The sequence below is a fragment of the Glandiceps talaboti genome, chromosome 10, assembly GCF_964340395.1.
Source record: "Glandiceps talaboti chromosome 10, keGlaTala1.1, whole genome shotgun sequence".
NCBI classification, from domain to species: Eukaryota; Metazoa; Hemichordata; class Enteropneusta; family Spengelidae; genus Glandiceps; species Glandiceps talaboti.
In genome coordinates, this window is record NC_135558.1 from 16,644,368 (window position 1) to 16,657,624 (window position 13,257).

The 13,257-nt window shown below is 36.4% G+C and overlaps 1 protein-coding gene across 1 annotated transcript; it reads left to right on the plus strand.

Annotated features, from left to right (window-relative positions):
- Positions 1-362: 362 nt before the first annotated feature.
- LOC144441434 (uronyl 2-sulfotransferase-like) lies at positions 363-9,299 on the plus strand. The gene is made up of 9 exons (XM_078131003.1): positions 363-422; positions 3,207-3,694; positions 4,559-4,641; positions 5,034-5,192; positions 5,867-5,946; positions 6,200-6,347; positions 6,650-6,747; positions 8,065-8,216; positions 8,985-9,299. The coding sequence occupies exons 2-9, from the start codon at positions 3,460-3,462 to the stop codon at positions 9,155-9,157; spliced, it is 1,128 nt and encodes a 375-aa protein (XP_077987129.1). The 5' UTR covers positions 363-422; positions 3,207-3,459; the 3' UTR covers positions 9,158-9,299.
- The last annotated feature ends 3,958 nt before the right edge of the window (positions 9,300-13,257 follow it).

The following is a 13,257-nucleotide window of genomic DNA, read 5'->3' on the forward strand; positions in this document are numbered from 1 at the left end:
TGTTAAATAGTTTTTAATCAATACATCTAATTATGCATCGACTCGAAATCTTTTGTTTAGGAGATTTAATGTTGTTTCCTCTTTTAATTAGTGCAGTGCAGGAGATCGACGTTACGTAAGTGAGTGTGTTAAAAAGCCATAAACTCAGGTACAGGGGTCTCCAGGTACCGGGATCTCAGGTACCGTGGCCTTAGAACAACTGGCAAAAAAGACAGTATTCACAGCACAGACAACGTGCTAACTTTCAAGTTTGACATAGTGCATACATGTGTAGTATACGTTCTGCCAATGGATACAAATTAGTGATACACGCCAATGGCGCCCCCAATCGCATTCTCGAAAGATTAAAGGTCACGGCCGAGGAGTAGTGTACAAATGACAACAGCTCCACACGGTGTAACTCAAATGGAAGTTCAGTTAAGGTGAGTTTTGACACAGACCTTTGCTTACGACATAAACACTCTAATTACGGGTTCGTAGTCAGCTGGGTGTCATGCGCGGTATGATGTCAAGATACACCCAATTCTTGCCATTCATAAACTGATGCTGTTTCTCGCTGGCAAAACCCAACACTGTATCGAGAGAAGCACGTCCGCTGACTCGTGGCGTTGTTTTCGAGTGCTTCAGTTTACCAATTTTGTACATTGATCGAGGTAAGATTTGAAAACAGGTCATATTGATTCAAGAGTTCACCGCGGAGTTGAACTTAACATCGTGTGCGTATAGCTGAATTATCTGTTCATATTTATCAGCGCTTCGGGGCCTTTACGTAGACGTACTCATTGATGCGCTTAAGGATCAAGAAAGGTGCAAAGTAAACATTTCAAACAAGTCTACCTCCTTGGGTTTCATGTAAAAATAGATATACAAAAGTACGCACGAAATCAGTGTTCAAATTTGCTATGACGTCTCAGTGAACTATAGACAGTGGAGAGATTGAGCTTACACATAACGATCTAAAAGGGCAGGGAGGTGCAAGCAAATGGACGATTTGAAAGCAGGGGCCTTATTTTCCCAATGACCTACTTGGAGAGCGTAATCAGTAAATTACACAAGTCATGTACTATAGTTCTGATCAGATATAATGACAAAGTGAAAATCGCTCTAGCTGAACGAGAACACTTGGTCAGTAACCATTACTTTTAAGGACTGTACACCATTAATCACATATTAAAATAGCAATAAGGTCAAATGTCACCCTAGGTTAATGATTTTTAACTTCCTGAGTGCCAATATTTATAAAATAGTCCAGACGTTCCGTCATAAACGGATCTCGATATTTGGCACTCTGTTCAAACAATCACACAGTAGTGTGTAGTAGATAGTATACCATACTATATAGTCTGTAAGCCGCCATTGATAATTGCAAGAAGTTCTAGCTGCGACCAGAACAGAAATAGGCTCAGGAAATGACATTGTCTTGACTCCCTTTGCAAACTCTGGTTGTTCATCAAAATTCTCAATGAAGTGAACGAAATATAGTCATGTCCTTCGAGTATTGAGCCATGACAGTTTATAAAAAAGCAGAAAATTACAACAACATTCCTACTGGTCGCTGATGAAAAGCCCATAGTCATTTTGAACAAAAGTCTGTTACAATTGGTAAATGGACCATCTACGCGTACACTTCAAAGAAATGCAAGGGGTTGTCTGAGATCAATTGAGAAGGTCAGATTACAATCACGCCGATCACTCGGACGTCTCTACCAGACCGTAAAAACGTACACTACGGATTAGAGACGCAGTAGATTCTTAGAGTGAACCCATAACACGAACTCCAGATGGTTTTCCGAGGGCATTTAAAGAGCAACCCTACTTCAGTCGTCACACGCGAAATGTTTGGGAATGTTATCTCGAAGTTAATGGTTTACCAGCCAGAATTGCTTATCGTTTATCTATGCTCGGTTGTTATTCCAGCTCAGAAAGTGTTGTTACATGTACTCTATACCATAATCCTGTCTGCAGCTGTGTTATCTGTGGTGATTATTTTATTTCTTTTGAAATACATTTACATGTATGTTATTCTAAAGACCAAAATCTAAAGTTAAATTATGCAAGAATGAATGCTCCTGGACTCTGCGTTCATATTTTATTAATGAAATTTATCGAAAATTTGAGATTCATTTCTAAGAGTTAGTTGACTCTGTAAGTAAGGATTTTCATTACTAAGTTAAACTATATCTAGCAACTGGCAGACGTGGCTGGTAGACCTCACATTTATTATTCAGTTAAACCTTGCCATGAATATGCCATGATGACATAGTTTCTTCGTTACTAAAATATGAACTATTTTGTTGTTTTGTCTCTCTTAAACTGTTTGCCTGTATTTCAACTGTTTTACATGCAGATTTACTACTATAACCTTTGGCTTGAGGGAAGGTTCTACGGAAAGATTGCTTTAACCTTTGACCCCTTATTACATAGAGAATAGTACGAGTTTGTAGTTGTGTTTAATATATAGTGGTCTGTGTGCTGACAGGCAACCTCACTTTGATATTCGATATTCTCAGTTTTCTTTAGTATTGTCAAATTTCAAAGGGCAGCAAATTGCATTGGCAATTTAATTATAGCGTGAAAGATCATGACCCGTTTTTTGTGATGATTGTTCCCAGTTTCTGACGTCACCATTCATTGCAACGAACAGTTTGGACAGTACAATATATAGTTACTTTGGAACGGTAAATTGGAAACGAATGCTACGTTCGATCCGTCTACTGCGGACGGACTTTGATGACGCAATGATTTCATTATTCAGCGTTGCTGTTGTTGTCTTTTATTTAAAATCCGTTCTCATTTTCGACTCATAATTTAAAATATTTCAATAGCCAAATCAAATGTTCATTGTTTACTAATGCAAACAAATACAAAATGCAAAAAAAAACACCTTTCCTCTTTGAATATGCAAATGACTGATTGTGCACCAGTCAACCAAACTGTGTGTGTATTTATACACTTATACATGTATATATATGGACCTGATACTGTGATAGAATAACGGTTGCAATGTAATTGTTTTAATTCTATGCACTTGCAAAGCAGACATCAATTGTTTGTATGCTCCGCAAATTGAGGGAGAAAACAAAGGCCGTTGTACCGCTACAGGTCCGTGCTAGGGGTAAGTGTAGGAAAGCGCTATATAAACTTGCATTGTTATTATAATTATTACTATTATTATCACGAGTCTGCACTACTTTTGTTCTCGACAGGTATTTCAGCCAACCAGTATGATATTATACTCGTCGCCGTGTTGTTAAACGGGAAACGACACTATCAACACAATGACGTAATAAGCTTCGTAATCAACTTCAGTTGTAAGCTCATGGCTGTCAGTTCAATTCGTCATCACGTGAGTGTGTGTTAATAGACAAGATCAACATTGCTGCATCAATACTGAACAAGTTCAAGTGGAATCGAATGCACTAGCATCTTTTGTCGTGGATCTGGGACCACAGCTGTGATATGGCACGGTCGTTGATGAAGCGACGAACATGTGGCCTGCTAATTCTGTGCCTCCTGACTGGCCTACTTATTCGCCTGTACTCTCGACGGAATATTGACAACCAGCAGGGTTTTACTACAAGAAAATTTACCAGTCAGCATGTTGACCTACATAAAGTCTTGGGGAAACCACAAAGGAATGTAAACAATGCGATAAAATCAGTGAACAATATTGTGAATGAAACAGCTGTTGGAGGTGAGTTGATCAACAGTATTTGTAACGCTCATAGCAGTATTTAGTTGATACTTTACTACCTTTTTTTAAAATGTTGTCAATTTCCTTGAACACAGGGGATGAGCAGGGCAACTAGGAAACTATATAAAGGGAAAGTATTTGCATATATTTATTGAAATGGGTGTTCACCGACAAGTCATAGCGGGATGTATATATAAGTTACACGCCTTTTCAGTATTTCTGTATCTAAATATTTTATTCGTTTATGCATAGTTTGATTCGGTGACTCACATCACGTGACCAATATTTCAGAAGTATGGGAAACCTGTGTGTCATTTTAGTAATGACATGGTATTCACACCATGTACCAGCATTTGCATATATATTGTAGTGAACCTTTACAAACCTCTGATATTCTCAACACCTCCAGCAAAATTGGATCATTATATTCCGTCAACCAGATTAATAGACACTGAAGAAGGGGGAAGTGATTTGTTCGAAACATTTCGAAAGTGGAAGAAGAATACTCGTGTATGAATCCTACTGCTTCCACGATGAAACTACTATTACATAGTGTTATAACATGGCATACTTGTACAGGAAAATTGGGAAAACATGGCGAATATTATTATCCGATGTAAAGAGTAGTGATTATAGACCCTAATAATAATATGACAAGCAATTACTTGGACGTAATTACGTTAATTATATTCGAAAACATGTATTAAAATCAGGATGGACAAATTGTACGTGATAATTGCCTGGCTTTCGAGTGGCAACAAAACCTATATTTGCCGTAGAAAGTCTACAAGAGATGCGTTCCATTACTGGCACAGTATAATATGTTGTGTCAAAATCGTCGACTTTATTTTGTTTTGTTCAAAGGACACAATCCAATGAAAGATACCGCACTGGGTTTAATTGGAAAGGAGAGTGGAAATAATCGAGGCCGTGCTGTAATTACTGTGGTATGTTGAGTTGAGATGTTACTGACCTAGTCTGTCTAGAGTTACTCCCAGAGCCTCATTCTGAGTATAAACATTTACCCAAGATGGGCACTAGAGGGATGCTTTCATCAGAACAAAATAAAAAGACATTTGATATACCATTAATACGTGGTCAAAAATTAATAAATGTGCTAGATATGATATGCTTATAGATAATATCATGTTTTCAAAATGAAAAAAGTTGAACATTACAAGTTGTGGTTCATTCATTTTCGCTCCTGGTAACCAATTAGTCAATGACAAATGCAACACCAAATTTATGTTTACTGTATTTAATATTATAATAGCAACTAAATATGACATTTGATATGCCGTTACTCTGTTTATTTTAACCACGGTGTTATGTCTTTCAGCCTTCAGATGTGGATAAACAGTTACTTGTATATAATCGTGTACCAAAATGCGGAAGTAGAACTGTGCTGTGGATTCTTAGAACCAATGGCAAAACATATCATTTCGAGTACAAGCACTCGATGGAGTTCTTTAAGTTCCGTATGAAAGAAGCAGACCAGGTCAATACCACCTCATATTATATCATATCATATCATATCATGTTATGTTATGTTATGTCATGTTATGCCATGTCATGTCATGTCATGTCATGTCATGCCATGCCATGCCATGCCATGTCATGTCATGTCATGTCATGTCATATCATATATTATATTATATTTTACACACAATTACATGTTGCCATTCTCACAGGTCATAGCATATATTTCGTGCTGACGCAAAGAGGAATGATGTATTCGTCATGTAAAGGGCCGTAAAAAGGCGCGTGGGTTTGCGACGATAGTTAGTCAATCGAGGTATCTTCTTCCGTCGCTATTTTCATGTTTATTACGACAGGTTTATATTACGCATTTAATTTGTACAGTGGAAATTAATCGAGCTACATGAAAACCAAACAGACGGGCAGACAGACAGTGACAAACAAACGCAGGCAGACAGACAGACAGACAGACAGACAAACAAACAAACAAACAAATTAAAGAGCGGATTGAGTACTGCTTTAGAAGATAATCACAGGTAAATTTACATAATGACATCATAGTAAAGTTTACCTTCCAATGCTGAAACCAGTGATAACTCAACATACAATGTAGAAGCAACGAATAGAAAATATTCAATGAAAACAAAATGCCGTTCAAAATTTTCAGACACCTCTCTGATCTTATTCCAACAGGCTGCCACTGTAAACGCAATCTACCAGCTTCCACGACCAGCTGCCTTCGATATGCACGTCCATTGGCTTAATTTTACAAAGTAAGCACCCGTTGGTCTTGGGCCATAATGTTACTTTTTCGACGATGACACCTTGTGAACATGATGTAACCTTTAAAATAAAAAAGGTTGATTCAAATTGTCGATTCCCTTCGAAATGAATTCCAACATTTAAATCAAGTGTCAAATGTTGAATTATTAGTATGAAGAACAGAAAACGATCATGTCTACACGAGCCGTCAATTAAACCAAACTTTGCATTGAAATAAAATCTCTCTCTCATTTATTATCGTAGATTTGCGAAACGGAAACCTATTTACATAAATATAATACGAGATCCCTTGGAGCGTCACGTTTCTTCGTATTATTTCAACCGATTCGGTGACTCGGTCAATAAGTTCATGGTCTCCAAGTTCAAGGGTACAGAAGAAGAAAGGCACCAGGTACTCGAAGTATTACGTCATAATCCAATCTTCGATATGCATTTGACTTACTAAAGAGAGACATACATAGTATTATTTGAGCTGTTTTGAAGTTTAGAATGGTTTGAAAACTTCTGTGGAGGTCATTTAAAATCCTGAGTCATGGAGTTACGCGCGCACAGACAGACAGACAGACAGATAGACAGTCGACCGTACCATACAGTACCGTACTGTACCGTACCATACAAGGAAGCAAACCGTTCTGATTTTGTTCACATGTACCAGCTAATCACCATATTCAATGTTCTTTTGTTACTATACAGTCATATGATGAGTGTGTGTTACTCAGTAAAACTGAGTGTCAACTAGAGAAAGCTTACTACATTATCCCGTTCTTTTGCGGACAGGATCCACGTTGTAGGTAGGTTAACACAGTTCACCTTAATACAAAACCAGTCACACTTATTTTTGACTCGGCCCTTGCGATGGCGCATTTGTATAGATTATTATTACTTTTCTTACAGCTAGCTTGTGAATATGGGGTTTAAAATAGCGCCTTCTGTGACTTTGAAATATAAGACTTGTAAAGAAGCTCTACGGTATTTGATAGTAATCAGTCAAATAAGCAGAGCAATATACAACCATTTTTTTCGATTTCCAGGAAAACCTCTGCTGGTGCCATCACGAATACCGTCACTTTTTTGTCTTGAAATTTGTTAAAAGGTTAAGTCTTCGGTGGTATACAGTATACTACATTGGGATCCGTCCGTCCATTGGCACCTGTATCTCTGACATGAACAGGCCAAATTCACTCATTCAAACTTGGTACAAAGGGGGCACACCATACCACATTTTCAAATTTAGATGAAAAATGGCGGAAATATTTGTTGCAAAAATCTCCTGTATGCAAAATAGCTAGGGCACTATAATACAGGCAGACGTAGCTACAATGATTGTAGAGTTTGTTGTGATTTTGAGGGTTTATCTTCTGTTTTGTGCTTTTTTTTCGTTCCAGTGTTTAACTGGCAGCAACCGCTACAATTCTTTTAACTGTAAACGCAATTAGACAAGCGATTCAGATCTGAAACGCAAAGTTGGGCGGAATTTTCTGCTAAATTACAAAAAATTGGACATTTCCTTACATTTCCTAAATTTCCAACATTAATTACGGAGCCTTCAAGACCCACGAAATGTTCAGAAGTACCCCAATTTCCGTCAAAATCGGCAAATGCAGCATTTTGAAACGGGTAGTACGCTGACATCTCGTTCAATCACGCTTTCAGCGTGATCTCGTCTATTTGCAGGAATTGTAGCGTTCTCTTCCCGTTAAACATTGGAACGAAAAAAAACCCACAAAACAGAAGCAATACTCTCAAAATCACAACAAACGCTACAATTATTGCAGCTAAGACAGACGATGTTCAGGTGTTTATCCTATATTATCAGACTAGGTCATACATTACAGTAAACATGTGTATTATCTCGAGGCTCATATAAGTTTTGACTGAAGGCTCATAATATTTGTCTGAAACAAGTCAGTACACTTCTCGAGATATAACTCCAACGAAGACTAGTTGAATCATAGTTTTAGCATTATGCGTATAAACGTATGTATACATGTGTAAAAGTTATGTTAATTATGCACTCCGTAAGCACTACTAATATCACAAAAAGTATGACGTACCAAAGCAGCTGATAAGCAAATAATTGATTTCTATGTTCTTGAATTTCATTATAGGGAACCAACGAGATGGTCATTAGACCAAGCTGTAAAGAACGCCCTCAACGAGTATACTTTTATTGGGATTTTAGAAGATCTCGAAAATTCGATGAAATTATTAGAACGAATGTTACCACGGTACTTCAATAATGCGCCGACGCATTTAAAATGTACGTACGTAATGTTGTTTTGTATTTCCTTATGCCACGATTCGTCATGTTGTGTCAGTCTTAAGAATCTCATTATATTACAATGAAAATAGCATCACCTGGAACAGATTATCCACGTCGTCTGGCGCAAACATTGATCAGACAATAGTTTTACTATCATTGCTACATTTTCCTTGCATATGACACAAAAAAATGAAAACAACATTCATGAGCTTTACAGGTCGGATGAGTCTTGTTAATTTCGATATATACATCAAATGTTGATATGTCTGAAGCATGCATTCTAAACTGATGTTAACAAATTCATGAAATCGTCAATTATGCAAATGCCTAATTAATATTCATTGGATTTCTACCAACACCTACTCCGTAATTCCTTTCTTCCATGAGAAAGACGTGTGCTGAGTTTCATTTCAATTGGCCCAGCTGTTGTGAAGAAAATGTTACACACATAAACACACTCAAACAAACCATAGACCCTCCACCCACGGGTTTATGAACAAACACACACACACAAAGAAAGCAGACCGATAGATAGACACTCACTGTGACACACGCATCGATCCCTTTTCCACAACTCAGATGGTGACCCCCCCCCCCTTCCAAAAAAACCACCAATCCCAATAATTTGTGGTCATTCCCTAATGTAGCAATGATGGAGTGTAAAATTTGATTGGAGCCAGACGTTGCAATGTTTCGGATGACATGGTTTTAATCTCTGTGTTCACTAAATTGGCATACTCTGCATTCTATCATTACTCTTATTAGATATCAACGAACAAGGACGCCGTGACGGTATGCATGCATTAAAGAAGTCTGAAGCGCCACCATCGGCAGAAGTTGTTCAAATCATGAAAACACGATTAGCAATTGAATACGAATTCTATGACGTGATCAAAGAACGCTTTACTTTATTGAAAAAACAGTACGGAATTTTATGATGATAACGTGTGTCATAAATTGTGTGCTATTGACATTTTAAATTATGAAACCGTAAGAATTCATATATATTTTTGAGAAATGTTTATCATAATGACCGTTGGAAAACCACAAATATAGCGGGGATGTGAGTATGTGTGTGTTGTTGTTGTTGTTGTTGTTGTTGTTGTTGTTGTTGTTGTTTACCAATTGTTTGAATTTCACTCAGAGAGAGAGAGAGAGAGAGAGAGAGAGAGAGAGAGAGAGAGAGTTATCTTATCTTGTAATTTGTCATTTATCCCACCGAAAAGCTTTTAGCTTTATGCCATCTCTGAGTTGGGTTCACTAAGTACATTCCTTCAATTAACTAATGTTACAGCAAATGAAATCATCATAAAGATATGGTTAAATTATTCTATTTTTATCCTCAATAATAAAATTACACTGGCCCGTTGCTCTGTAGTATAGCTCATTCGTGTATCTATAAAATATATTTTACCTACTGTAATAAATAACATATGCCATACGCACAACTTTGTTTGGAAGTGTTTGGTGTGTTTATTATGTGTGAATGCAGGGTGTGCTTCTTTTTCGCGAGAGAGAGAGAGAGAGAGAGAGAGAGAGAGAGAGAGAGAGAGAGAGAGGGGGGGGGGGAGAGAGAGAGAGATCATCCATTGGGTTTTCTTGATACTTAATTATCTTGAATAACATATAAATATAGTTTTGAAAAGCAGCCTAGCAATCATTATATTACAGTCTAAATTTTCACTAATTTAATTCTATTTCTGTACCATTCAGGTAACATCTGGTGATATTCTCAAGCATAAAATCAACCAAGTTTACTCTCTTTTCCACAGAATCATAATCCACTGCTGTGATGTATCCATGGCCCTCCAAGTTTAAATATCTATAATCGTTTCATAGAATCATCTAGTCCTATTTCTAAAACACCTGTTTGAGTAGCCACCAAAAAGAAATTGTCGTAACCTGTTGGTCAGTAACAGATAGAAAGGTTAAATATTTCAGTCATGGGAAATTGGTAAACGCAAAATGATCGCATCGCAGATGTGTGATTTGAGTTTAAAAATGTCATGTTTGGTATAAAAACGTAGAATCAAAAATATTGGCTAGATTGGTCTGAAATTTTAGTGGGAACGCTCTTCTTAGGGGTGTGTAAATTAAGAATTGTTCATGAAATGATGGACGGTATGCAAATTAAGTTTTAAAATGCGTCTTTGTCGTCAAAATTCTTCATATCCAAAACTACACTGAGGGCGGATTGGGCTGAAATATATAGTAGGGAAGCATCTGGAGATGTTTAGATGGAGAAGTATTCACAACATGAAGATCCCATCAATGATATGCAAATGATATCCAAATGATGTGCACAAATTTTGGTCAAAACCTTATATCTCATAAGCCCCATTCACCTGATGAATGGGACTGACATTTCTTTGGGATGTTTCCGGAGGTGTTATTCTGCAGCTGTATTCAAAATATGTTTACGTAATTAGTCATAGCAACCATGGTCACGCTCTTAACAACAGTCAAATGATATTGTGAAAATAACAGCAGAGATGGATGGGTAGGTGAATAATCATCCCATTAATGTATGCAAATATTACTATCAACAGTGAAACCACGTCCATAGCAACATCCGAATGCTAGGGTATACAGCAAAGGTAACAACAGGGCTGGATTATCATTCCGCACTTATATGCCCAGCTACTAGCCCGTGCCAATACCAACAGTGAAATGATAATATATATTACAAAGATAATAACATCGATAGTTAGACAAATGGATAAACATTTTTTGAATTGACGAATTAAGAATACAGTTGTGCTACAATGCCATTCGTGCTATTTTTAATGTACAAAACAGCATACACAAAATATCTTATGCAAAATATGCAACAAAAAGTCAGTCAAACAGGAGTCCTGAATTGCATACTTGCATGCAGACCTGCATTTTGGGCGCTGGGGCATACAGTCCTAAATTTCATGACTTGCACATAGTCATGAATTCGGAGCTGCTGAGGCCCTTCTTCATAGGACTGCATGTTGACTGTATAGAAGCGTGATAACGGTTAATTTTGTATTCCTGTAGAAATTGTGAAGTCTTATGCTCAGTATTATGACACTTTGCGTGTTTGTAAATGAACTTGAAACGAAAATACAAGTCCTACTTATCACATTTTTACAGCATCATTTTATGCAATTAAAGGCTATAAGGACAGGATTTATATGCATTTCAGAGCCACAACTAAACAATATTCTTATGTTCAAGAGGTGAATGAACTTGTAGAAATTTACAAAATAATGTACATATTTAGAGAGATATTATGAATATTAATACTTTTACAAAGTTGTCATTCATTTAATGTATTTTGTCAATTTATCTTTATCTTGGCACTTGATTTTTTTCCCAAAATGCCTCTCCAAACCCTTACCCTGTTTGCATAAATTAACATTCAAATAGAGTTCTTTATATATCAATATTTGTATATATTATCACAATTGCGTACAAATACACTCGAATTATGTATGTAAAAATGAATATTACCAATAACTCTAAAATCAGGAAATATGTATACATACTAAGGGGAAGAAAAAAATAATGTGTTTCCAATTACATTGCCTCAGAGAATAAGGTAGGTAGGTAGGTAGGGAATTCCTTTTATCTTATTTTTTTTAGATTTTAATGTTATTTATGTTTGAAAAATACTACTTCGACACAAAACAAAGACTATCTTAGTCAGGATACCCCTTCTGTGATAATTTGATGAAATGTGCATAGACATCGCTAGGGAGAGAAAACAGACATACATGAAGGTCAAGAAGACAAAGGGTTTCTTATCTTTTCGTTCTGAATTTTTATACAAATGTCTTGAAAAGGCAGGGCCTTTTTCGGGTTATCGGAATCATATTTTTTCGCCTAATGTGTTGTTTCCAAAGACTTTAAGGGATAAGGGTATTTGTGATGTCATCACCCAGACATTATCCCAAAAACATTTGTGGGAAATCGCTAAATAATCAAATGACCAAAGACATGACAAGTGCACTACGGCTTCTTTTTAAGATTTCAAATGTAAGTAATTTAATACCGAGTTGTTATTTTATCACTGAAAATCATATGTACGTTGATAACAGTACTCACTAAAAGTGTACTAAATGTTGAAATAAGTCTGTAGCTGTCTGAATTTTTCCCTAAAGTGTTGTGTCGTAATAAGGTGTGATAAAGCTCCGTTTTCAGCAGATCAATGTAAGAGCTTATGTGTTATGACCTGTTATTTCTCATTTTAAAAAAAATGTTCACAATAATGTTAAGTTTTACTTATTCTTACTTTGATGTACATTTGAGTTGTTTATGTGACAGAAGATTGTATCTTGATAACAATATATATATATATATATATATATATATATATATATATATATATATATATATAATCCTGTGTTGTGTGTAAAACATGTTGATGGAGATAAACCACCCATCGTATTTTCATTTTAGACAAATATGATAAATCTTTTGACATTTGTACAGATGTAATTGTTTATTCATTTAGGATATTATTTCAACCAGCACTGTATATATTCAAGTTGAGATATGTAAAATTGTTATAATGTAATAATGCAATAAACTGTAATGGAGAACTAGAACTGGTTGAGTTCTCGTTTTGCACTTGTTGGGAGACTGCTAGACACAAACTGGTGGAGCTCTAGATTTATAAAGGTTGGGGTTTGGGGACTAGATTGAGAGTAGCTGAGCTGTGGACTTAAAACTTACTGAGCTATAGACTCGAATGAGCTGGAGGCTAGTAGTCATGGAGGTATGAGTGAAGCAATTGGGACCTTCATGAACTAGTCGAGTTCTCTAGACTTGAATTATAGCAAAGCTTTAGACTAAGCTCTACAAGTTTAAAACCAGCTTAGGTTGGAGTTAGATTCAAACCGGCTAATATACTCTAGACTTGAACCAACCGAGTTCTCGATTTGGTATGTAGACTACAACTATATAAATTTGCACTGGTCAAACTCTATGATCTGACTCGACTTCTGGGATGCGATGCAACTTTACCAAAACACAAACATTGATTGATCGTCTCAGTCAATTCCCTGGA